General features: G+C 38.8%; 1 protein-coding gene across 1 annotated transcript; it reads left to right on the top strand.

Annotated features, from left to right (window-relative positions):
• The first annotated feature begins 1,363 nt into the window (after window positions 1-1,363).
• Window positions 1,364-24,837, top strand: LOC150008627 (V-type proton ATPase subunit S1-like protein). The gene is made up of 7 exons (XM_090278980.1): window positions 1,364-1,485; window positions 8,866-8,906; window positions 9,158-9,219; window positions 10,707-10,942; window positions 18,052-18,102; window positions 20,770-21,010; window positions 24,510-24,837. The coding sequence occupies exons 1-7, from the start codon at window positions 1,391-1,393 to the stop codon at window positions 24,810-24,812; spliced, it is 1,029 nt and encodes a 342-aa protein (XP_090135106.1). The 5' UTR covers window positions 1,364-1,390; the 3' UTR covers window positions 24,813-24,837.
• Window positions 24,838-26,943: the final 2,106 nt, after the last annotated feature.

Below are 26,943 nucleotides of genomic sequence, written 5' to 3' on the forward strand. Positions count from 1 at the left end.
TTTGTGCAAACGGCAGGTTTGCTTATAGCCTTGGAAAGTCAGGATTTCTCTCTTGAAATGAAACCCACTGCTCAACCATCTGAGCAGGCAGGTACAATGCCAAGATGAGCGATTTTCAGACAACCACATCTTAACTGTGACTTCTATTCTCAAATACATGTGTGAAGCCCAATAGCTACTAAATATTCTGCCTTAAATATTTTTAACCAAGTGAGAGAAAATTTCAACAACAGAAAGAATGCTATATTAAAGTTTTCTGATATAACCCTTTTGAAAATATTTCCTCCCATTCTGTAGGTTGTCTTGCACTATTGATTGTTCCCTTTGCTGTACAGAAGCTGTTTTGTGTGATGCAGCCCCAGTTGTCTATTTTTGCTTTTATTGCCTGTGCTTTAGTGTCATATCCATGAATTATTGTCAAGACCAATGCCGTGAAGCTTTTCCCCTATGCTCTTTTCTAGGTTTTAAGTCTTTAAAGCATTTTGATTTGATTTTTGTGTATGGTGTCAGATAAGGTCATTCTTTTGCAGTGAACATCCAGTTTTTCTAGGATCATTTGTTGAAGAAATCATCCTCTCCCCAGTGTGTCTTCTTGGCACACTATTTCTAGTCTCTCTATTCTGTTGCACTGTTCTGATTACTTTAGCTTTGTAATGTATTTTGAAATCAGGAAGTGTGATGCCTTCAACTTTGTTCTTCTTTTTCAAGACAGATTTTGGCTATTTAGGACCTCATTTAATTTTCACAATGATTCTTTAAGTTAAGTACTTTTGTCCTCACTCTGCAGATGGGGAAACTAGGCTCAGGAGGAAATGTAACTTGCCCGATACCAGATAGCTTCAGGCTGGAGCTGGGAATGCTCTCTGGTGTTGTCTGAGCCAGTGTTCTTTTCTATTTCATTTCATGCTTCTCAGCAAATGGAGCGTCATGAACGCAGGAAAAAAGTATGAACTAGGACACGTAAGTAAAATTAGGTAAGTTTCAGGATTTTTACTCTTTTATTCACCTGAAAAATGCATTCTTAGATGTTTTTTAGGATTTAATAGCTTTCTACAAAACTGTATGAGATTCTTACCGAATGAGAGTATCAAAACAATACCAATTTCTAAAAAGAGCTTTTTGAAGATTTTACTCTAAAAATTTGCTCCCTAATACTCTTTCATTGAAATGAGTAATCAAACAACCTAAATAGACCCATTGGTTTCAATCTGTACTCCAAATTTAGCAGTAGCAGGCCCCTCCCTTTACCCTCCCCCTACACAATACATCCTGGGAAAGTTGCCTTTTTATTGGTTGAATATGTTGTCAGTCACATGGCAAGAAAAGTACTACCTCTGCTCTGCATTTATGAATAGATGTGCTTGGTTTGAAGAAACAGATTCATTTCTCGATGGGAATAAAAATCTCGTTTAGTTTTTCACTTATTTTTTTATGTATGGGATTTTCCCTAACTTTGGACCAAATATTTGCCAGGAAGAATGTAAGGTGAGTGATCACATATCTTTTAATGCAATGTATCTGTGAACTGATGTGCAAGTGTGAAATTAGGTGGTCCTGTATTTTTAAAAATATTGTTGTGTAGCCACATTTGTTTATAGTTCAAAATGGAACTAGATTAGATAATTCAGCAGTTACTAAAATCATTGAACTAGAGTTTAAAACTAGGAGATAAAGATGTCATCTTTATTATAAGAGGAAAGAGTTATTTGTTTGAAATTCCCAAGAGATATTTGTATTATGTAGCCAAGTATATACCTATCCAGAGAAGGAAAACTCTGACTCCAAAAAACCTCCGCTGCCTTGCGGCATACCTCTTCAGAGGAAAGGCTAAGGGAGTAAACCCCGACAGAAAATCCGGAGCCGGAGTCCCTAAGGCGGTTTGACGTTGTAGTCAACACCGGCAACTCCTGCGACGCACCTGAAGCCAAGCTGTATTGACTCCGTCTTTCCCTTGGACCCTTCAGCTGCGAAGAGAGGGGGGGTCTGCTGCATGGGCAACAGCAGACCCTCCATATCACCCTGCCCAGGCTCTGTAGCTTCAGCTCTTAAGAAGCTACACCATCGTCTCTCGAGACGGACGGCTGCCGACGACGATATACCTATCAGAAAATGATTCAAATCAGTGTTCAGGTTTTTTTAATACTTACAAGTAAATTTTATTTTCACAGTTTCTCTTGCCATTATTATGTGACAAGAAAGTAAGGAAAATATTTTGAACCTCAGAAAAGTATAACATGTCTTAAAAAAAAAGGTGTTAAATAATTTTAACTGGTAGGAGACTGTAATAGTGTAGAGTATATAATTTAAAATTAACAAGCAAAATTTCTATTTCTGTTTCTTTGTCCTTTTGGCTTCTTTCCATACTATTTAAGGGAATATATAGAGATTTTTCTACATAAGGAATAATATTCAGAACCTGAATAGCAATTAACTTATCTCATATCTCTTAATTACTCACCATGTGCCATTTCAACAAATGCATCAGAAAATTTAGCATAAATACAAAGGGCAGAGGCAAGCAGGGTGATCTGCCAAAACTGTGTTAAAGACTTCTTAAGTTGCCAGCTGTTAAAAACTATAAGCATAGACATTTTAAAATTTGTTTTCCCTCATGTTTCCAAATCAATTAGTATAATACTTCCTTTAGGTTCACTTTCTAATAATAAGTGACCTATATTCCTTAACAGTGTTTCCTCACCTGGTTTATAGAGAAATGACTGATTTGTGTATTATTATACAACTAAAATGTATACCAAGAACTATAAAAACCCCATTTCTGTTTTTGAAGCGAGGTTAATGGGTTTAAATAATCTTAACTTCAGAAAAAAACCTAGAAGTCACATAAATCAATGGTCACTTGAGTCTAATAACATGGCATGTTATTTTATTATGAAGAAAACAACAGTGGCTGTTTTGTGAATGTTCTTTCAAATTATGGATCTAAAATTTAAAATATTTTTCAACTCTATGTGGCAATTTAAGGTTCTTTAGTCTCTAGGAAGGCTGTGTGTATTATGCGTTTACATTTTGTATATGAGTATTACAAGTTTCCTAAGCTTGGAGAGAGTAGGGACCATCATTCTCCTTTACACGTTCCTTCCTCAGTTTGGGCTTATGCTTGAACAGAAAGGATGTCTTTTCCCTCTCACACAGGGTCCTGTGTGATCTCTCACTTCCACTTCCCTTTCAGAGTTTGTTCATTAATTTGTTAGTTCATTCATGGATATAACACATATGTTTTTAATACTTGGTGCTTTTAAATAGCTGAGCACTTTGCTAGGTGCTGGGTCTACAACAGTGAATAAAACATACAGGCCTTGCCTTCAGGGAGCTTTAAATCTAGTGGGGGAGTCACTCATTAATGAATGGTATTGTTACAAATAACCTGTGAAACATGCTGTGAAAGCAAAGTATGGGAGGCTATGAAAACATGTAAAAGGGGGATCTGGACTAGTCTGAGTAGTTAGGGACACTGAAGAGGTGGTATTTGATCTGTGATCTGGAGGATATGAAGGAAATAACTAGGAGGTAGGGGGAATAGGAGGATGGAGAACATTTCAGGTGTAGGGAACTGCAGGTGCTAAGACTTTTATGAGGGATGAGGGAAAATGAAGCATTTGGGAATTGAACTAGAGAATGCTAGTGTAGCTAGACCACAAAGCAGAAGAGGTGAAGTGAGGTGAACACAGCTAGCAGACTAAGGTCTTTCAGGGCCTCGTAGGCCATGGTGGGAATGTGGTCTTCATCCTCAGTAGAACCATGAAGGGCCTGCTTATCCATCCCTTCATAAGGGCATACTTGGGAGACTCATGCTGGAATACCTGGTACATCAAAAATATGGCACCAGCCACAAGCCTAGAGCCCTAGATTACTTTACAGATATTACAGAGCTCCTTTTTATTGGAAAGGGGTCTGAATATTTTAGCAACAAGGTAGGTTTAATTATTGTTAAACCAGTGTTTCTCAGTTTATTCCTACAGATAATTTTTTAAAATTCTTAGTTTAGTCTAGAGATTATGTAGTGATACAAAAATGCGTATTTGTTTTGTCTTTGGTTGAGATAATGACTTCGCATAAAACCTTATCGATTCAGGCTTAGGGGTGTAGGCAAGCCCTATCAAAATTATAGTTTATTTAAAAAGAAGTATGAATGAGGCCTGCGCAGATCCCAACCTGTTCGTGGTTTGGAGTTGCTATCTGCCTCATAAAGCAAAGTAGAGGGTTTGTCTTCTGGGAAGACTAAGTGGTCTTCTCCTCTGAGAAAGCCTTCTACACAGTAAAAAAATAAAAATAAAAAATAAAAAGAAGTATGGCAGCATTATTTTGTATTAATGACCATAGATTCATTGGAATGAAAATAAACCTGTGATGTCTGCTAAAAGCTTATCATTAGTAAATGCATCTCCCTGGCTGGTTTGGCTGAGTGGATTGAGCGTCGGCCTGCGAGCTAAGTGTCGCTGGTTCGATCTTCCAGTCAGGGCACATCAGAGAAGGAAAACTCTGACTCCAAAAAACCTCCGCTGCCTTGCGGCATACCTCTTCAGGGGAAAGGCTAAGGGAGTAAACCCCGACAGAAAATCCGGAGCCGGAGTCCCTAAGGCGGTTTGACGTTGTAGTCAACACCGGCAACTCCTGCAGCGCACCTGAAGCCAAGCTGTATTGACTCCGTCTTTCCCTTGGACCCTTCAGCTGCGAAGAGAGGGGGGGTCTGCTGCATGGGCAACAGCAGACCCTCCATATCACCCTGCCCAGGCTCTGTAGCTTCAGCTTCACTGGAGAGGACACTCCAGCGTCATCGCAAGATGTCGATTCAACACGGGAGGAGACAGATACCGTGTCACTCCCGAGTGGGACTGCACAGCCATTCTCGGCGGTGCAGATAGACTCTTAAGAAGCTACACCATCCTCTCTCGAGACGGACGGCTGCCGACGACGAGTAAATGCATGGAAATTTTTAATTAGTGGAGCAAAGTCTCAAGCCAAGCATGTTAATGATATAGTAACTCATTCATTCATTCATTCACTTTTACTCAATAAACATTTATTAAACTCTTCTGCTAAATAGACATTTCCAAATGACTTGATAAATTTTTATCTTATTTATATAAAATATATCTCATACTTTTGTTTTTTATTCATTAAGACATTTTAAATATTTATTTATTTTTAGAGAGAGGGGAAGGGAGGGAAAAAGAGAGGAAAACTTGATGAGAAACATCAATTGGGTGACTCCTGCCCCCAGCTGGGAACCTGGTCCTCAACCCAGACACGTGACCTTTCAGGTCACAGGCTGGTGCTCAATCCACTGAGCCACACCAGCTAGGGCTATTCATTAAGGCATTTTAAACTCGAATACTTAACCCTGTATCATGAAATAGGATTTTTGAAAGTTTATATTAAAGAAATGTTAAAAACCTATTTGTATGTAGTGATGTTAGAAAAGTTGGAGCTCCTCAAGAAGTATTTTCTGGACATTAGTGCTTCTTTCAAATGTTCAATTACTGTTTAACTTGCACTACAGAGTTTGGAGTTCAGGTAGATAGAGATCTTCGGCTGGAGTATTTTTCTTTGTAGTTACATGATTACTTTGATCAGAGCCTTTCTTTTGCTGCTCAGGAAATTAACTTTCTTTGTATTCCTAGATATGATTGGGATCAAAGGACTGATTCATGCTAATTCTGCTCACAAGAGACTTCATATACATTAGAATGCTAATTGATAAAATTTTAAAGGAAGGCATCTTTTTAAATAGAACAAATTAGAAAAAATTATCAAAGTAATGCACATACATGGTTTTTAAAAATTCAAATGCTACCAAGACACATAAGTATAGAAAAACTTGTCTCCTATTTAGTCAGCTTTCCTCTCGTAACAAACAACTCAAACATTTATTTCTTGCACATGGACATGTTTCATGTTGACAGTTACAGGTGGGCTGCCATGGCCCTGCTTCAGTTCTGTGTCCAATGTCTTCCCATTCCATATCAGACTGAAAGAGCAGCCCCTATTTGGGCTTGCCATTATGGCAGAGGGAAAAGGGCAAGAGGTGGCAAACATATGCAGACTTATGCAACTCCTCTTAAAGTTTCTGCAGAACTGTCACACTCTGCTTCCACTCATATTCCATTGGCCTGACCAGGACATGTAGCCTAGTCTGATGATGGGGCAGGAGATACTCTTCACCTACAGGGAGGTGCTGAAAAGGCAGGGTTATATACCTCTCTGCGATTGTTTCCAGGGAATCCAGAACAATCATACAATCCCATACTGCCACAATATTTAAGTAATATGTGTAGGTGATTTAAATATGCATAGACATTTTCTCAATTTACACATTTTAGACAGTGCCTAACCACTTCCTGTTTTTATCAACGAAGTTTCTATCTTTAAGGCTGCCTCACCTTTCTTTCCTTCATCCCCATCACCCCTCCAATATAATTGCATTACTACTATCAGTTAACTCTGTACTTGCCTCAGTGTGACTATATAGTGTTCACTGACAAGCCAGTTACTATACTATAATTTTTGTATTTTATTCTTTGTACAGCAATTATAGTGTAGTAACTGGCTTGTCAGTGAACAATATAGAATGGCTAAAATTAAACAGACTGACTACCAGATGTTGCAAGAATGTGGAGCCACATGAAAGCTCATACAGTAAAATTGATTGGGAGGTTTTTTTATTTTTAAGTTAAATTTCTATTATATGATAGCCATTCTACTTCTGGGTATTTATTCAAGAAATAAAAACATTCCACATAAACCCCTGTACATGGCAGGTCTTACATCTTTACCTGTAATAGCCCCAAACTAGAAACATCATAAATTAAATGTCCATCAGTGGATGCATATACAAACAAAATGTGGTCTATTCATAAAACAAAATATTTCTTGGTCATAAAGAGGAATGAAATGTCGATACATTTAACAACATTAGTGAATTTCAGTCATTATGTTAAGACTTAAAGAAGACAAACTCTAAAGAATATGTTATATGATTCTATTGATAATACTAGAAAATGCATAGTAAGTGACAGAAAGCAAGTCTGTAGTTGCCTGTGGCTGAGGGTAGCGGGAATATCTCTCCACTGCAGAAGTGCCTGGGGAAACCTGTGGGATGGCTCTTTATCGTGGCAGCTGTTATGGGTATATGCATATGCCCAAGTGCATCTGATTGTACACATTGAGTGGATCCAGTTTATTGTACTTAAAGTGTACTCAATAAAGTTGGTAAAGTGAAAAAATAATTTTATGCATTCATGAATGTATAACAGCAACTGATGGTTACATCATGGTTATCAATTTGTCATCTTCAGAAATTCTCATTAGACAATAAAGATCGTGTTATAAAGTGAATGGTGCATTTAATTTATATTGGTTTCACATAATTATGAAGCACTTAACTATGATATAGATTTAATAACTTCAGCTAAAATTATGTTTTGTATATAGATCATGAGATGTAATATACATATTTTTAATTGTAAAATATTATGAGTTTATAAGAGTAATACATATAGGTGTTGGACAGGAATCTCTAAGTATATAGTCTGATGTGCATTCTCATACACTATCGATGCAACTTATGAAAAATTTAAAATATACAATAAAATATAAAAAAATTTATGATATTTATAACACAATTGGAGATTTAAACACTAACATGATATTTAATGTTAATTATTAATGCTTTCTAGATACAATTGGGCTACTATTTTAGAAAGTCCTTATCTTTTAAAAATATATACTTAAATGGTATATATTACCTCTTTTTCTCCTTATTTTTCTTCAAAATACCAAAGAGGAGAAGTGGGTGAACTTAAAGGTGAAACAAGATTAGTTATGACTTGATAATTACTAAAACTGGATGATGGGGACAGGTACTTGGGTGTGTGTGTCATGTCTTTGTGTTTATATTTGTGTATGTTTGCAATATTTCATAATAAAAAATGTATATATCTTATAACTTAGCAATTTTACTTCTAGGAATGTATGTGAAGAAACTTCTCAGGGGTATGAACAGATAATCCATAATAATGTTCAATGTAGTATTGTTTATTGATTGTAAAATCTTAAATATTTAATAAGAATTTGGTTAAATAAATTTATGTATTTGTATGATATAATACCACAGAATTCAAAATTATGTGAGAAAAATATGTAATAACATGGAAAATATTTGTGATATAGTTATATATATATATAACTATTTACAAAATTTATAAAAATGTATTTTCCAAAAAAGAATGTTTGTAAAAACATTTTTTTAAATTTTATAAAAATGAAATTATACGTGGTATCTGTGTGTTTAGAGTGAAAACAGGAAGGATATATATTATAATTTATCTCTTTGTAATGTTCAAAAATACCTTTTTTGGCAACTGAGTCTTTTTAATAGAAAGGGTTGAATATTTTCATTTTGATATGTAAGCAGTACAATGTAGTATAAAAGTTCACTGTGAAATATTTTATTATGCTTTATTTCTTTGAAGAACATAAAGAGTGGACAGTTTTGACAGGCTGAGGTTCTGCTCTTCTATTCTGAGATGTAATGAACTGAAATATCATCCTTAAAGCTTTATATAAAATCAGAAGTGGAGCCCTGGCGGGTGTGGCTCAGTGGATTGAGCACCAGCCTGTGAACCAAAGGGTCGCTGGTTCAATTCCCAGTCAGGGTACATACCTGGGTTGCGGGCCAGGTCCCCAGTTGGGGGCGTGTGAGAGGCATCCACATATTGATGTTTCTCTCCCTCTCTTTCTCCCTCCCTTCCCGTCTCTAAAAAGAAATTAAAAAAAATATTTTTAAAAATCTAAAATGTAGATATGCGTTTAACACCTTTTAATTTCAATTTTTTCTTGTTTCAGCTCTCAAACATCTTCCAATAAAGAAGTGGTTATAAAGAGTGGTAAGACCTATGATTGCCCTGATGATTCCTTGGGGTTTGAGGAAGGGTTTTGCCTGTGATGGTCTTCCCAAGCACTGGTACTTGCACCAGGGGTCACTCATGTGAAAATCTTTTAAACTATTATATTCTAAATTATGAGCCAAAGAAGGCTCAAGCCTGGTATATTTCACAGTGCTTAGCATATTATTGTCACTGAATTACGTGAATAAATCAGTAATGACATTTAGCCTTTGTACTCATTTATTTGACAGATCAACAGAGTAATGGAGATAGGAAACCAGTCCAGAATTTCACAACAATACCAATCGCACAGGTATGGCTATGTTAGGAAACTAGATTATATCTTATAAATTTTAAACACATTTTAATCAGGTCAGAGCCACTCTGAAAATATAGATAATTATGTTAATAAATAAAATTCTTGCTTGAACTTTGGGGAAATATATTTTGGTAATACTATAGTTAAGATCTACTTCTCTTTTATATTTTCATTACAATATTTAGTTTTACTTCTGCTGCTTTCCAGACAGGATCACTATCCTGCCATTTTATCTTTGGTTACAGGCAAGCTTGGATTGCTGCTGCTTGTTAAATTTTCTTTTATTTGTACTTACACTGGAGTAATTGGTATGGAATAGTTGATCTAGATAAGTGGATCTTCTTTTACATACAGACCTGCCTTTGTGACCTTTAGAATCAGGCACTAAAGTGCATTATCTTAGACTTCCTGGAAATCAGCAAACACTTCACAAAAAGGACAGTGTTAAAGTACTAGTTTGCTAGTTATGTGCATTAAATGACTGAGAGCTGGCACTGGCCATTATAGTAGCCATTAGCCACATGCGGCGTTTAAATTAAAATTCAAATGAAATCATGCTAAGTAAAATAAAAAATGAAGCTCCTTAGTTGCACTGGCCATATTTCTAGTGCATTATGTTCATATTGGCCATTGGACAGTGCAGATATAGAATATATCCAATATTGCAGATTGTTCTATCAGACATAATGGTCTGGAAAACTATGCTTGATTTCTAAAAATGTCTTCTTTAACATATTAACTTCTTTATTTTAAAGTTCTGCATTACTGGGGTTCTTATGTATTATTTTCTGATGAGATTACTGACATTAGTATCATGGCATGGTGAATTTTTAAAAATTAATAGACTTTAAAAGCAGTTATAGGTTTAAAGAAAAAAATTGACAAAAGTACAGAAGGTTTCCATATGCCTCCTCAATTCCTCTCCCCTCCAATTTCTCCTATATTTAACATTTTTCATTAGTGTGGTACATTTGTTAAAACTGATAAGACAATGTTGCTAAATTATTATTAATTAAAGTCCATAGTTTACATTAGGATTCACTCTTTGTGTTGTACAATCTATGGGTTTTAACAAATATAAAATGATATATATCCACCATTACAATATCATACAGAATAATAGTTTCAAGGCCCTAAAAATCGGCTGTGCTCCACCTATTTATCCCTGCTTTCTCCCCCAGCACAGTGACTTTTTAAAGTCTGTATTGATAATGTTTGCAAAGTTGTTGTTGGTGGGTTTTTTTTTCATTTTTGGTGATTTGTGGACCTGGGCTTATATGTACCTTTCAGGTATATCTATTATCTTGGTCCACTAATCTCCTTTGCCCCACAATACCACGGACTTGGGAGCTAGAGAGAGAGACCAGGGTTTCAGTGGGTTGTGAATTAGCTCTTTTACTTCCAAAATGCCTTTTGTACCATGGAAACAAATTTGTCTCTCTTTCTCTCTCTTTTTATTTTGTTTTGTTTTGTTTAATTAGGCCTCGAACTACAATCTGAGCAGACAAAGGCCTTTAGAAAAAGAACCTTGGAAGGCTTTCAGCCATGATAGCCCAGTTAATGTCTCCATGGGTGGAATTCCCTGCATTCTCTTTTGGGCCAAAAGAATAACAATTAAGTTTAAGAACCAGACCTGGCTGGACCTTACAGAGGAAGCTTTTAGCCAGAAGGCAAGAGTGGATGCTAGCAACTCAAATTGCAGTGAAGAAAGTGCCAAGTAAGTTGACCATTTCACTAGACGAAGCTCTTAGGGTGAATGTAGTCTATTAACTGGATGGTCCAGTTTTCTGTTATTTCAGAAAAAAGAAGTAGGTTCCTTTGTATATGATCCTGACATATATCTATGGGGAAATGTGTAATGTCTACAATGGAAGACCAAGGTAGAAATTTTTTTAATTTTGTTATTTTTTTCTCAGCAATTTTCTTCTGAGCCCTTTAGCTTATTATTACAATACCTTGTGGGAAGTCAGGGCTCTGAATATGAAAGTTCCCAAATTCATTCTGAAAAATAGAAAAGGATTCCAGGCCTGGCATCAGCTCCAAATATGAGATGTCAAACTACTCTGGTCCCATCAGGAAGGAAATTTCATATCACAGAGCAGAGTCATGCATATTCTAGTGGGTGGAACAGAGAAGGCTGATTTTAGTCGGGGCAGATGTTTGATTCTAGGGAGTGTTCTAAAGTTGTGGAACATTGCTTGCAAATACACAAAGATACCTTTGAATGGCCGAATGTCAAAGAATTCTTTAGGACATTTCAAAATGATTAGAATAATTATGTTTGATTTGAGATAAGCAGATTAAACAAATATCCTTTTTGAAGAGGAAATCAATTGCCAGTGCCTTTCTCTGCTTTTAGTCATCCAAACAAAGTTTTTTGCTAGTATTTGTTTTGGTCCAGGGGGAGGAAATCTGGCATGTCTCACTTACTTTCTGTAAACCTCCTTGCTTTCGATATTTTCTGTTATAATGGAGGCTTTAAGAAGACTCTGTTCTGGCCTGGTTTATATGGGCAGAATGACTTGTATAAACCATAACATGCTGTGTGTGTGTATATATTCTTTTTATTGTTATGTACTTGAACTGGAAACACCTTTTTATTCCTAAAATTCTCTTTGAAAATTCTTGATGTTAGGTAAAATGACCTATATTAATATAGACTTACAAGTTATATTACAAGTCTTAGTAAGCACCTTGTTATTCAGAATAACTACTTTTTATTAGGGAACTAGGAAATTCTAAGCATAAACATCCAGAGTCCTCCCAGATTTGTTTTTTCTGTTACAGCATGACTATCAAAGAGACTCCAGCCTTGCTGAGAGTTGAGTACTTTTCCCTCAGGCTCTAATCAATTCCCCTCAGGGCTCCATTGCAGTCAGCTGCTAAGAGAGGCTGATTGCCTGCAGATCATCTTGCCTGTCCTTGGCTGATTGACTGATTGACCGACCCTCCTTGATTCCATTCATCCTGACCTCAGGATATTTGTGGGGAAAAACAGAGCACCATAGCTCTCGGCAGGGCTTTAGAAACCTTAATTATCACTGGGAACCCAGAGACAGAAAGAATGGAAACTTGGCTTGTAGGCTCACTTTTGCCAATGAACTCTGTGACTTTACAAACCAGAGCCACCATAGGATCATCATGTATGAGATAGGAATGATGGCATTTATTAATTATAACTAACAGGCCTTGAGCACTTACCGTGGGCCAAGTGGTACCATGCAAGGAGTTCACAGACATTCTGTCGGTTATTCCTCAAAGTTCTATTGTGAATAAGTCCCCAAGCCACGGGTACTATTATTACCCATGTTCCAGGTGAGAAAGTCAAGGTGCATAGAGGTTAAAAAACTTGCTAAGATATAAATTTTGTATGTATGTACAGTGCTGGGGTCTAAAACATCTTTAACAGTGACATTTTACCTCTCTCTCGGTCCTATCTCATAGGATTGTGAAAATCAAATAAGGAAATATATATATAAGAACTTTGAAAACTTGTCAAGTGCTATTAGAAATATATGTTAGAATACCTTCTAATATACTAATGATAACTAGAGTAAAATAGCAGTCTAGTTTCCTGGTGGAGAGGCCTAGAGAAGTTTTGGTTTTCACGAATCACACATTGATGATTGTGCGGGACCTGACTTTTTTCTTCTTGGTCATCAGCCTAGAATTCTGATAGCGGAACTCAAGAGTTAAAGATTTTAGCTGTAGTTATAGTTTATAGGTGTAAGTGATTAATGCTTGTGGAGAGCTGTTATTCCGAGAACTGAAATACATGACCTAGTGACTCCAGGAGGTCAACACACAATTCAGCCTTTGTGCCTCAGGGGTTCTGCAGGTAATCTGATGTAGATGGTATCTGAGCCACTGTGTTCCAGGGAGGGAATGTCCATGATGCAGATAAAGGACTGGTGATCAGCAGATAAAGGAATACTAGGAAAATCACCACTGCAGCTCTTATCTGATTAACCTTTTTCCCAAACCCCTTACCTACCCCTTTCTTCTCCTTTTAAAAAGGATCAGCTTGAGCCCTGTGTGGTATGGCTCAGGGGACTGAGCGCCTGCCTGTGAACTGAAGGGTCAGCGGTTCAATTCCCAGTTAGGGCACATACCTGGGTTGTGGGCCAGGTCCCCATTTGGGAGCATGCGAGAGGCAGCAGATTAATGTATCTCTCACACATTGATGTTTCTCTCTCTTCTTTCTCCCTCACTTCACCTCTCTCTAAAAGTAAATAAAGTCTTTTTTTAAAAAAAGGTCAGCTTGAGATGAGATGGTGAAATGGTTTTTTGAGGGTACATAACCTGCTGTCCTCTCAGATTGCTGGCATCTGAATAACGTGCCCATAAAGATTCAATCCTTGTCCCTATTAACTTTTTCTGGTAGTGACAGACAGCGCAGATGCTGGCTTTTCTGATTTCAGTTATACTCAGGGCAATAACCGAGTGCAGCATCAATTGTACTTCTTGGAGTCCTGCTCAGGCAACTGTGTGGGCATCCTGGAGAGCCCACCCCCAAGGGACTGCGTGGGAGATGTGAGGTGGTTAAGGACCAGCTGCTGAGACTGAATGTCCCTGATTTCTGAGAATGACACAGATATGTGAGATGCCCTTGCTGTGCTGCTGGCTAGGAATCTAATGTTCTCAAGAACCAGAAAGGGAGTTGCTGAAGGAAGAAACCTACAAAGACAACCATTTATGGTCAAAAGCACAGATGAAAAGAAAGATGACCATGTTTGAGTGCTTGGAAACAATGTTCAGGAAAAGGCAAATTGTTGGCAGACAGATTTCCTATGGAAATCTTGTTAAATAGTCAAAGCTCTACCAATAGAACACAATTCTAGCAACTGTCTGTATTTTGAATTTAGGAAATTATCGTCTGAAGGATTCAGAATCCATTTTAAATGTGAGCAGGTAGGAAGTTTGGAAGAGTTAAAAGAAGGTTCTTTTTGAGTGACTTGCTGGGTTGTGTTTCTCTTTTGTGTTTCCAGGTTATGGTGCAGTGTAGGGAACCACTCCTTGTGGTTTTGGTAATTGTAGCCCAAGCTGTGAGCCAGGCCTCACACCCCACCAAGGGAAGCCTTTAAGTCTTAACAGAAAACCGGAAGGCTAAGAGGCAGACAGGACCGAAGGCCACTCAAAGGGTTCCCATGGGAATTGGATTTAAAGAATGCATATTATGCTTTAGAGTTTGCTCTGCTTTTCTTATCTCTTAGTTAGCTATAAACTATCTATAGCTAAAAATGTATGAAGCCTTGCACCTGTTATCAGCATGGCATCGGGATGTTTAGCAGACCCTGACACACAATGGTCACTGTGTTCTCTATATTGATATCGTAATCAGTAACTGTCAGCTGTAATCCAAACATCTAAAAGCTTATTGATGATTCATAAGTCTTGACCTTGTGTCTCTGGAATCCCTTCCTCAATAAAGGCACAGGAGACAGAGGTTCTCTGCTCTTCTCCACTTGAGAGATTAGCCCCTCCCATCCCTCCAATCAAAATAAAGTGTCCTGGATAAATTTTTTTTTTTTCCATGGTCCTGAAACCTCTGCTGAACAGGGAGTTTCTAACTGAACCAGGGTGTTGGAGGCAAGACAGCCTTAGTGCAATGCCTGGCACTTAAAAGATTCTCATTGAATGATGATTGAATTTGCTTTGTTGAAATCAGGCCTCCCTCATGTTCTTTACTGTGCAGTGGGGCGTGTTAACAGCTTTCACTGAAACCAGGAATGATAGAGAAAACTCTGGAGTGTTAAGAAGCATGGATGCTGTTGAGCTACTTACTCCATCAGGCAAGGGGGACAGAGATTAGGATGGTCTCAGTGTGGCTTCACTTTAAGGTTTAGTTTGTTTGCTGTAGAGCCAATTTATGGTAACTAGGGTATTCTGATTATGGATAGATGTAGAGACAAGGAGTTCAGTCCCCATCTGGAAGGAGGAAAGAAGGTTAGAGAGCCCAGTGTGTCCTGGGGTCATAACCTGAGGGCTCAGTGTCTTGAGGCCTTGGGTATCTAGAATAGACATTTCCGTTATGGCTGGATCCTTCCAGGGGATGAGAGTGTTTGTCCCTACCTTCCTTCCACCAATGAGAAGGAGTGTACTAATTGATGGATATTGGAAAAGTGTGCAGGAGGCCCCCTGAGAGGAACAGTTTTATGAGATTTTAAAGGTGTCTCCTCTCAGGCACTGGGTTTCCAGAATAGTTAGGCTTACTATGTAACTCACCACTGGCTTCCTGGAGCATTTTCAGAATAGTTAACTTCACTGTGTAACTCTAACATGTTAGGCTGGAGGAGCTTTGTTTCAGAGACTCCTGGTGTGTCTCTTTCTCAAGGGGAAACCTCTTTCTCCTTTACCTTAGTCTTTCCCTGGGGGAGATTTTGAAGGGAACTTCTATGCCCTCTGGTCATGCTCCTTCCTTATGTAGGTGGTAGATTTTTAAATTATTGGCCCTGATTGACTGCAAGACTCCTTGGTTGATATATGTGATGTTGAGTATGATGACCAGCTAATTTATTAGGATAAGCCCTAGCAACTCCTGTTATATGTTGCTTTTAATTTATAGTATAGCAGTGGGAGACAACAATTTGTATATCATTCCAAGTTAGGTCATAAGTCAGTGATTACAATTAACTGAAGATTTTGTTTTTTGTAATAACATTTTGAATCAATTAATTTGTTTCCCACTGTCTAATTGTACTTGGGGTTTCTGTTGGGTAATAACAATTGGCTTTGGAAAATCAAAGGGAACTCTTGGCTTTTTCATTTGTCGTTAAAATTATCTTTACCATTTATCTATGTGCCTTTCTATTTCTGTCTTATTTCTAGTTTTCCTCATTTCCATTTCCCTTCTTGAGTTTCCTACTCCAATGTCCTTTCTTTCTGTATGTCTCTTTCCTTTATCCTTTCTCACCCTTTTCCACTTCCTCAATTCCTTTTCTTTTGCTTCTTCCTTCTACACAATCCTTTTTCGACTTACACAGACCCTCTTCAATGCGCACAATCCTTCGGCAACTTTCCTAGTCCCTTTTAACTCATCTAGAAATCACTAACCCAGTTTCAGTTTTATAATTTATTTTTGATTTTCAAAACCATATATTATCTCCCAACTTGATTAGAATTTTCAATTTTTTGTGACAACCAACAATTATTACTTAGCATTTGTTAGATTAATAAATTAATGATAACTTTCAGAAGCAGTTCTATTCCACATTGGCAGATACACACAATGCTCAAAAGTGAACCTTTTTATTATCTCATTACCTTGACAATTACAGAGAGGCTGGAGAAGAGGGGGAGGAGATACCAGTCTTGGGCAACTTTCAGCTGCTTCAGTTTTAAAAGTACCAGTTTTTCTCTTTTACATTGAAGCGGGGAGTTATTGCTTCTGGAGACAGCAAAACAAAGGAAAGACTTAGGGAGGAGGGGGGCTGCTTTTGCTCCCTAGGAAAGTGATAGGAAAGGAGTGAGTCAAGGCAGGGCTGCTTTTGTTCACTTGGAAGTTAGCAGAAAAGGGGTCCCTGGAGACAGGATCAAGGGGTAAGCCTGGGTCAAGCTGTCACCTCCCACTGCTCCCCTGGCTGCAAGTCTCCTTGGGACCCTAGAATTTAGGAGGAAGTAAAAAGTTTATGCCCAAGAAGGGGTATGGCTATTTCTCAAGAGGGAGAGAGCCAGACACTTGCCTAGCAAATATAGCACTGCCCCTTGGAGGAAAGATATAGATAAAGTTGCCAGAAGCCTTCTGGGGCAGGGAGGTGCAGCAGACTCACAACAGACTGAAGCGTGGGTGTGGCAGCGGGACCCCACCTGATGTTCAGTAACAATATTAAAAACTTAAGAGTCGGTATTTTTAAAAAGTTGAGACATTCTGATTACTGTACCATGGTATCTTACAGTGGTTTTCCTTTATATTTTCCTGATGACTAATGATGCTGAGCATCTTTTCATGTGCTTATTGGCCATTTGTATATCTTCCTTTGTGAAGTGCCTGTCTTTTGATAATTTTTAAGTTAGGTTTTGTTGACATAAGAAATGTCCAGACTTGTAGAGATTTTTTTATAAGAGTTTATTTGAGCCAAACTGATGACATATTCTGGGGAGCAAGCTTCCAAATGCTCTGGAGAATAACAGTTTGCAGCTCCTTTCATGCATTTGAAATTGAGGAGGGACCATAAGGAAGGTTTCATAAAAGTAGTGACTGGATTACAGGATAGTTAACAAGATTATGTGCTCTCTTGAGGGTGAGTACACTTATTTCAAAGGTGTATTAACCTAGATGCACAGAAACAATGGACTGGTCTTACTTAAGGCCAAGATAAACGTTTTTGTAACCAGTTGTATGCCTGGGGCATGACTACCCATCATGATCTGCCCAGTTAGGAATTTATGATCAGTTAATCCTGTGAGGTTACTTTCCATAGAACCCCCTTTTTGGATGCATAGATTGTCTTCTTCTTATTGAGTTGTTAATGTTATTTTGTTGTATTTCCAATACAAATTCTCTATGTGTATGTGTTGTGAATATTTTCACCCATTTTCTGGCTTGCCTTTTTGGTTTTCTTAACAGTGCCTTTTGAAGAGCAAAATTTTTTAATTTAATAAAGTACTATTTACCAATTTTTTTTATGATTCATACTTTTGTGTTTTTTTCAAGAAACCATTGCCTACCCAAGACTGCAAAAATGTTCTTCTATGTTTCTTCAATAAGTTTTTTAGTTTTAGTTGTTACATTTAGGTCCATGATTCATTTTGAGGTAATTTTTTGAGTATAGTGTGAAGTAAGGGTTATTCTCACTTTGATAGATTGTGTTCTTTCTGTTTTCTTAGGTTGTCTCTGAAATTTGATGATACTGAGAATCCCAAAGGTCTTGACATAAAGTAGGTATAGATACCACTTTGGAGTTCCATAGGTTCAACACTTCATATTAGCTTTGTATACAGTGTAATTTATTCATTCAACATGTCAGTACCTAGGGCCTGCTATGTGCTAAGCAGTGACATGTGAAATGTCACATTTACCTAATTACCCTGCAAAGTCAGTGGTGTTATGTGATGGGATCTTACAGTAATACTTTCTTTAGTTTTTACTAAAGCAGCTACAGTTTCCTCATTTAGGGACCTAGAGAACACATGAATACATGAATACATGAATGTGAGAATGTGTTACCCTTGTCCTCTGAGCAAAGAACAAAATGTATTTAAAGCTCCAAGGCCTGAGGCTCTGGTTTGAAGTTATTTTCTGTATAGCTCCTTACAATGAATCACACATCATTTAATGATAATGAAAAAGTGTCTGTTAGCTGAAACCCCTAGCAGACAGTCAACACAGGCCTACATTTTTCTGTGTTTATGTATGGAAGTATGCATCTGCCAAAAGTTGTTGATCCAAGCAGTGGAACTGCTCTAAGGAAGGGAAGAAGGTGGCAATTTTAAGGCATTACATATTTTTCTTATAAAAATATGTTTCCATTCCCATAAGATCAACCTTTTAGTGGAGATAGCTGCTGTGTCTTTAACATTACTTGAAAAACCAGCAGAATGTTGTAGGACAGTCTTTCCTAAGCTGTGTCCTATGAACTACTTACGTTCTCTGAAACTATTTTGAAGAGTCCCCGGAAGAGGTGTTCTGTGGTCAGACGTTCTGAGAAAGACGGAACACCATGCACTCCTCTTGGAGATTCACGGTGTCAATTTGTGTGTTAAGGCTTCTGTGAAAACAAGCTCTGTAGGAAGATTGTTGTATTTGGTAACTTTGATTAACCTAGTGTTTACCATGTTTAACCTTGGAAAACTCTCTCCACGAAACACTTGTCTGCATACAATGGGACACCAAGGTTTCATTGCTAATAATTGACAAAATGCATGCCATCACCTTTCAGAAAACTTGATAAGAATAGAATCCCACAATGTGACCAGACACATATACATATATGTCTGACATAGAAATGAGTATATTTTTATTCAAATCATACTTTTTTCCCCAAAAGGGAAATAGCTAATGATTATTTTTTTTCTGATGCTAAAGGTGTATGGCAGACACTGTCAGTATCTATACATCCCCTTGGGCATTTCCATTTGAGAGCCCTAGAGTCCACCAGCTCAATTTTGCATCCCAGTGTTTCTTTGTCTGAAAGTTTGCTCTGTTTAATCAGAGCCGTTGCCTCCCACCCTATCCCAGATGCTGACACAGGTGTAGAAATACCCCAGCTCCTTCACCCCCTGGTGAGATAACTCAGAGGCTTGCAGGGTTCCCCAGGGGCATTGAGTCCCATTTGCCCACCGTGGAAACTCACTAAATAATGTGTCCTTTCTGGCTACCTTCCATTCTTTTGTTATTTATCTTCTCTCCATTCTACACAATTTGAATGATTAAATTACCAAATCTGGGATCACCTCCCAAAAATGCTTCTTGAATTTGTATTTTTATCTCAGGGTCTACTTCTGTAGGAGCTCAAACTAAAACAAGGTAATACATGGCCATTGATAACAGAACATTCAGAAAATATTGGGCTATCAAAACAAGAAAATGAAAATCACCCATAATTCAACCAACATTTGTAATCACTACTAACATTTTTTTAAAAATAGACAAACTTTGTACATTCATTTTTTTAAAAAAATTTATTTATTTGTTTATTTGTAGAGAGAGGGGAAAGGAGAAAGAGAGGGAGAGAAACATCACTGTGTGGTTGCCTCTCACTTACACCCCCAACTGGGGACCTGGCGTGCAACCTAGTCATGTGCCCTGAGTGGGAATCGAACCAGCAACACTTGGTTCACAGTCCAGCACTCAATCCACTGAGCCACAGCAGCCAGGGCTTACTACCAACATTTTGACCTCTGTCTTTCCAGAACTTTTTTCTATGCAGTCACATTTTTTTTTTTTTTTTTTTTACTGAGAAAAATAATCATGGCATATGTACATTGTAACATGTTTATGGCTGGAGAATATTCAGTTCTAAAATGGTAAAGAATAAGGGCTCTGGTCTCCAGATTGGATTCAAAGCCCAGCTCGAATACTTGCCCTGTGAGTGAACTTGCACAAGTTATATATTTAACCCCTCTACATCTTAAATTCCTCATTTGTGAAGTGAGGATGATAATATTATCTACCTTTTGCATTGTAGTGCAGATTAAATAAAATATACATAAACATAGACGAGTGCGTGACACAGAAAGCCATTACTATTATTTTTGACCATTATTTATTTAGGTAATTCCATATTGATGTCCATGTAAGTTTTTTTCCATTTTCTTTTTTGCAATGACAAAAATCAAGTGTTGATTCTAAAACAGAAAAAAGCCAAGCTTTTTGTGTTTTTTCTTTTGTTGGAATTGTATTGCTCACTTTTGGGGTCTGCCTGGCCTTTTGCTCTCATTCCCATCCAGCTGGAAGCTGTTGTCAGAACCAAAGTGAAAGGCTGTCTTCCAGCCAGTTCTCCTATCTGACAAAAGAGGGCGAGATTGTACTGTTTATAGATGGTGTCCTGTATCAGCAGATGTTAACAGTGCTTTGGGGTAATGCTGTTTTGTAATTACTTTCAGATTCACTCTCACCAATTACAACAAGTTTTCTATGCAGAGCTGGTTTAGTTTGCACCAAACTGAAGTTATTTTTAATAATTCAATCCAAGCAACTTTTAATGCAACTGGTATATATGCTCCTTCAAGTTATTCCTATCACTGCCACCGCGTCAGCAGCGTACAGCAGTATGATGCCTTCCTGTTGCCTACCCATGTGGATGACAGGTCAAGCCTGTGGGAGGTCACTTTTGTTGATTTCCAGGTAATAAACTGAAACTTATTCTCCAGTGTATTTGGTGCCAGAGAAACTCAGTATTTGTTTGAAAACACCTGAAATAGAAACATAGGTGTTTAAAGGAAAGAGGTCAGTGAATACCTTTAAAGAAGTATTTTTTTCTTTACACTCTAAGGTGTGAAACAGGATAGGATAGAGTATTTCCTCTCCTTATGTCCCCACCAGCCCTCTTGATTTTACATTCAGGTTTATCCACTCACTATTAAATTATCAGGGAGGAATGCCAGCAACGTAAGCCGAGTGAAGCTGTGGCCTGAAGCCCAGTGACTGACGCTTCCTGGAGTGAGAGGCCCTTCTAGGGAGAGGGATTATCAAACAATTATTTTATTTCCTTCAGGGAGTGGAGCAGTGATCCTATCAGGGCAGATAGGAAGTACATCTGCAGCGTGAGTGACAGCATTGGCAGTTAGTGTGGGAATGGAGCTGTCAGCCAGGAAGGCAAAAATATCTCAAAGATCCTCTTGAAAGTATTTGGGGAAAGGCATGGGGACATAAGAGGTTCCTTTTCACCACCAGAATCTCAGGCTGAGACATCTGTCAAGTTCTTCTGTTCACCTGTGAGAAAAACGACTTGTTCTTGCAACTCACTGAAACACCAGGCAGGGTTGTCCCTTTTATAGCCATTTTCCAGCCTTTCCCATATATACATAAATGGGGGGGGGTATATGTATATCCCCGCCCCCCTTCCGGCTTGGAGAGGTGAGAAGCAGCTTGGGGTAGGGAAGGCTCTTGCATTCTGGAGCCCAACAGCCCTGGTTTCCAATTACGTCTAAGCCATGTGGGCAAGCTACTTCACCTTCTCAATTCCCTACTTATCTTTATGCATGTGAAGAATTCATTGCCTAATATATGCGGCAACACCAGGCCCCTGTCAGGCATGGATTAACAATTACTACTTATGAGTCCCCTCTGTGTGTCAGCGCTGTTGCAGTTGTTTTTCAGATGAGGTGGCTGGAGCACTGATGATGACATAATTTTTCAAAATGATGTAACTGGTCAATGGGAGAGGCAGAATTTGAATTCTGGACTGTCTGCCCCCAAAGATACTTCAATTCCCTCTCTTGCTCCTTAAAAAAAGAAGCGGGAAGAAAGGGCAATGAGGTGGTAATAATGAAAACAAAGAATAACTCACATAACCTCACCTAATTAGAACAGAGGAAGTGACTGATTTATGCCTCCACTTTGTTCCAGACATGACTTAAGATGACTTATAGACATACTGCAAGAAAAAGGACTTTACAAAATGGGCAAAGACATGAGGGTGAAGAAAAACAAAGGAAGAAAAGACCAGTTAGATCTGGCAAGGCTGGTACACAATACCACAAGAGCAAATTTCTGCGCTGGCTGGAGGGGGCTCAGTAATCTGGCACTGAAGCTTTGGAGCAGCCAGCGTAAGAAAGAATCACCCAGTCACCTGTTCATGGGGTCCATGAAACTACTGAAAATGTGTGTGTGGGCAGCACATCCATCCCTGCTGTTGTGTGACAGGTGCCAACATTTTGGACAGCAGCCTTACAGTGAACACAGCGCTGGGTGTCGTTGACACACCTTATAACATAAGCATGTGGCAGAATGCAAGCCGGATCCAGGGAGAGCTGATGGCGGTGATGGTGGCTAAGGGAAGTGTACAGAAGGCAGGTCGCACCCCACACATGCAGTGTGGCTGCCCTGGCTTATTCTAGGAATAAAGTATTGATGCCTTGGGCAAGCCGGCTAGGATGGTGGCCACGTGAGCCAGCATCACCAGGAGTGTATTTTATTTAACTACAGATAATTTCTGTTTTTTAAGAATGCAGACTGAGTGTTGCTAGATCTTTTGCCTTTTCAGTAGAAGCTAGACATCTGGATTCTTACGGGAAATTTCCAGGGTGTTCAGAACTCTGGGCCAAACAGAACTCACCTGTGGGCTAGATACACAGTACTTGCAATCTCGAGTCCAGAAAATGGATGGACAACATAACTTTCAGGTATTCTCTGTAGATACTGTTTGACTCAGCCAAGTCTTGTTAAGAATTACAAGGCAGCCAGCGCGAGGACATTCTCTCTGGCTGGAGTCGCAGCATCCAATGAGGCCATCTTTTGTAATTGAGGAGATTGACTCTCCAGGCACTAATCTGAAGACTGGGCCACTTACCTCTTCATAGCGGGGGCAGGCCAAGGATCCCAGAAACCAGGCTAACAATCTCCTTCAGAAGCTGTTTGGGGTTCACTCTAGGGCACAGACATTTGGGCGAGCAAGGCCCTTAAAGTCTATGACATGATGAGTGGCTACAATCATTTTAGCATGGAAAAATGCTACCGTGCCCACTTAAGTCATAAAAACGAATTCTTGGTAAAGCACTCAGGGATAATTTAATTTTCTGATGTACTTAAAAAAAAATTAGGTGTCTAAATGAAGTGACACAGTGTAGGATTATATTCTAAAAGCCTGCTCAATGTAGGGGCTGCCTTTCACAAATGATTGCTCCCTTTAGGGTAGTTACTCTGTAGCCTTGTTTCTTTCATTGTGACAGTATTTAGACATCAGGGCCGGGTTGTTGATCTGAACCTCTCTGGGTTCCAACTAATTAAACCACTTCATTTTCACATATGGGAAAGCTTTCCTTTGTACTCTCTGGGTAGGGGGTCAGGAGGGGCTGTTATATAGCTCTTCCAGAAACAGTACCAAGTCTGTAGGGCCCATCAGATGAAAAGGGAGAGGTGATGATAGGAGGGAGATGAGACAGAACACACCGGGAGTCAGGAGCAGTAAACAAGGGATTCTGAAGCCAGACTGCCTGCCTTTGAACTACAGCCTTACTATCCTTATTACTGTGTGACTCTGGGCAAGTTACTTAACTTTTCTGTGCCTCAGACTTCTCATTGATAAGATAGAGATAAAGTAGTAACTTACAGGCTCCTGCAAATATTAAATGAGTTAGGCAGAGTCTAATAAGTGTTAACTTTTTATTATTTTATGTTTTACATCATTGAGAATCATGTTATCTTTCCTTAAAAGAGTCTTCCTGTGTAATTTCTGAAAGCAGAATAAAAAGTGGAATTGAGATGTAAAATTCTTTCTGAAATTTATACTAACATAAAATTTTGAATGTGATTGAATTTTAGAGACACTACAGTAGTTGTGATTTATGAATGAGAACGTTCCTAAGAATCAGATTAAAAGAAGTTTTATTTCAGATCCTTGCAATAAAGGTTTTATTTCAGAGCCTTGAATTTCATGAGGCTCTTAATTATGACAGTCATACATCCTACAGGAGTTTCTGGGTCAGCCTTGATTGAAAATTAAGTTTTACTGTCTCCGAATCACACTCACATTTGTTAGATCATGTGCTTAAATTATTTAGCAAATATGGGCACAGTATCTTAAACTTGGCTAATTAGGAGTCCAGACCTGAAAGCCTAACTGGAAAGTTGATGTTAGGACAGAAAGAATATATTGCTTCAGCTCTTCTTTCTCTCCTGACAGATCCAAGGGTTTACCATCAAGCGGGGACAGTTTGCCAAGGCCCGAGACTGCGCCTCTTCCTTCTTGCCAGCCATTCTGATAGGCCTGGTCATGTCTCTGATCCTGCTGCTGGTTCTGGCCTATGCCCTGCACATGCTCATCTACCTGCGGTATCTGGATGGTCACTACGATTTCATCACCTCTCCGGCCCACTTCCCTCAGCTGAAAGGTCGAGATGCAGCAGAAGAGAAGGAGCTGCTAAGGAGCCAGGGAGTGGAATGCTATGAACTGAGAACCCAACAGATCTGCAAAATATATGTGTAGCAGCACAGTCCTTTTCTCCCTCACCAAGTCTACAACAGGCTCTGAAAGGAGCTGTTTCTAATCTGTGCTGTTCGACTTCTGATGCAAGGTTTTCACCCAATGGCTTGATTAAAAAAAAGAAATACATGCAAAAAAAAAGCAAACCACAAAAATCATTTTGAAGTATCTATCTACCTACTTAGGTAGACTTGGGACAATGAAAAAGGAATTCTTGCCCTGGCCAGTAAGGTTGAAGCATTGTCCTATAGACCAAAAGGTCATGGGTTCGATTCCCAGTCGGGGCAGTGTACGATACACCATCTTTTGACCCCCAGGCCCCTCTCTCCAGAGCCCTTCTACCCCAGGCCTCCCATTTGACCCCTGGCAGTGGCTCAGCTAGCCAAGCCTGATGTTCCCTCCTTATCCCCCTTCCTGAACCCCTTTTGCCACTGCTTCCTACCTTGTTCAGAACCTTGAATTCTAATAAAGAGTTATTAAAGCAAAAAAATTTTTTTTAAAGAAAAAGGAATTCTCAGGAATCCCACAAAGATAAATTTGATTGTTCATTGCCTCAAAGCTACCTTGAAAGCAAAAGGATGTTTTCCATTAGGGAGATGAAAAAAAAACCAAAAACAAAAAACCCAGAACAACCAAAAGAACACACCAATGCAATATAGAGAAGGGAAAACACACTTGTTCCTTCTTGCCTGTGCCAGTTTGGATGTGATAGGTGCAGAAATAATAAATCCAAGGTTATCTGGAAGATCTGAATTTAAAATATTTTTTAATACAGTGTTCATTTTTTAGAAACCATGTCACAATTTTGTTTTAAAAATGTCTTTTTCTCTTTCACAGAACTATTTGGGGGGGGGGGTAATGTCAATATGGTAGAACACTTTGTTCAAGCGTTTCCTTGTCATTTATGTTGCTACTCAGAGGCAGCCTGGTTCAATCTATGAAGTAGGGGTAATAATCTTGGTATCATTTTACCTTTCCCATTTGGCTGTGATGTGTGTGAATGTTTGCTTCATTTGTCTGATTTAGACCTCCATTAGCTCTCCTGGCTCCCACCTGAAATAAACAACTGAGCTAAGTAAGAACAGTGTGCTTGCTATGCTTCAAGGCAAATCCCCTAAACCCCCTTCCAATGAGATAGTATCCCCAAAGCTCTTCTTTAATAGAAAACCTGCAGCCACCACTAAGCATTCTCTCATTTCCCTCCATATAGATTCCCCCATGATCTCCTTCAGCCCTTGGCAGATACTGGAGATCGGCTCACTCTGCATCTTCACCAAAGCTTCTCTAATATGCCTTCTATGTGAAAGAGATTTTAAGTATATAAAAAGTACATTGTGTTTCCCTAAGGAGGTTTCCACACATGACCTTGATTCTAAGATACCCCTGAACAAAACTTAGAATGCAGGTAGGAACTATGTGGGGTAGAGGTCATGCACAGAGAAATTGGAACTTCTTGGCAGCTGTGTGGATGTGTCTATAATCTAGCCCCATCTTAGAAGCCAAGTAGTGAATGACAGTGACTGCTGGGATTTCTGTTAGAACAGTCTCATGTTGGACATTTCTTCTGGCTGCCTTCTTGGCGGTGAATGTAGGTTTGGTTCCAGCCCTCTCAGAATTCTTCAAGCTTCTGAGATACAATAGTGAAGTCCTTTCTGTTGTAATAACTGGAGTAGATTCTGTAGTCTACAACTAAGAGTCTTGATTTATGTACTTATTAGTGCCAAAGATGATTACAGGGACTAGACCTTCAAGAAAATGGGTATCTAGGATTCATGATCTGACTACGTTTGGATTAAAACCAGTGGGAATTCTGTGAGCATTAGAGAATGGAAAACTTATATCCCACATCATTCCATAATGAAACAGATTTTCACTGTGGTTGCCTTGATATTGCCCACTGGTGGTATAAACAGTTACTGTGATAGACCATTGGTACATGAAGGGTAAACATAAGTTACTGTTCAAACTGGGACACTTTTGGAAGTGAAAGGGAGTGTCAGCAATTCCAAGATAACATACAGAAACATGATGGTGCCACACAAACTGGGGTATATATCCACCCCAGTTGTGGGCGACAGCAAGAAGGGTAGGCTGGCTCTTTCTATCTGGACTGGAAGGCATACAGAAAGAAAAT

Source organism: Furipterus horrens, unplaced genomic scaffold (assembly GCF_987537825.1).
Source record: "Furipterus horrens unplaced genomic scaffold, mFurHor1.1.pri manual_scaffold_5, whole genome shotgun sequence".
Taxonomy (NCBI): Eukaryota; Metazoa; Chordata; class Mammalia; order Chiroptera; family Furipteridae; genus Furipterus; species Furipterus horrens.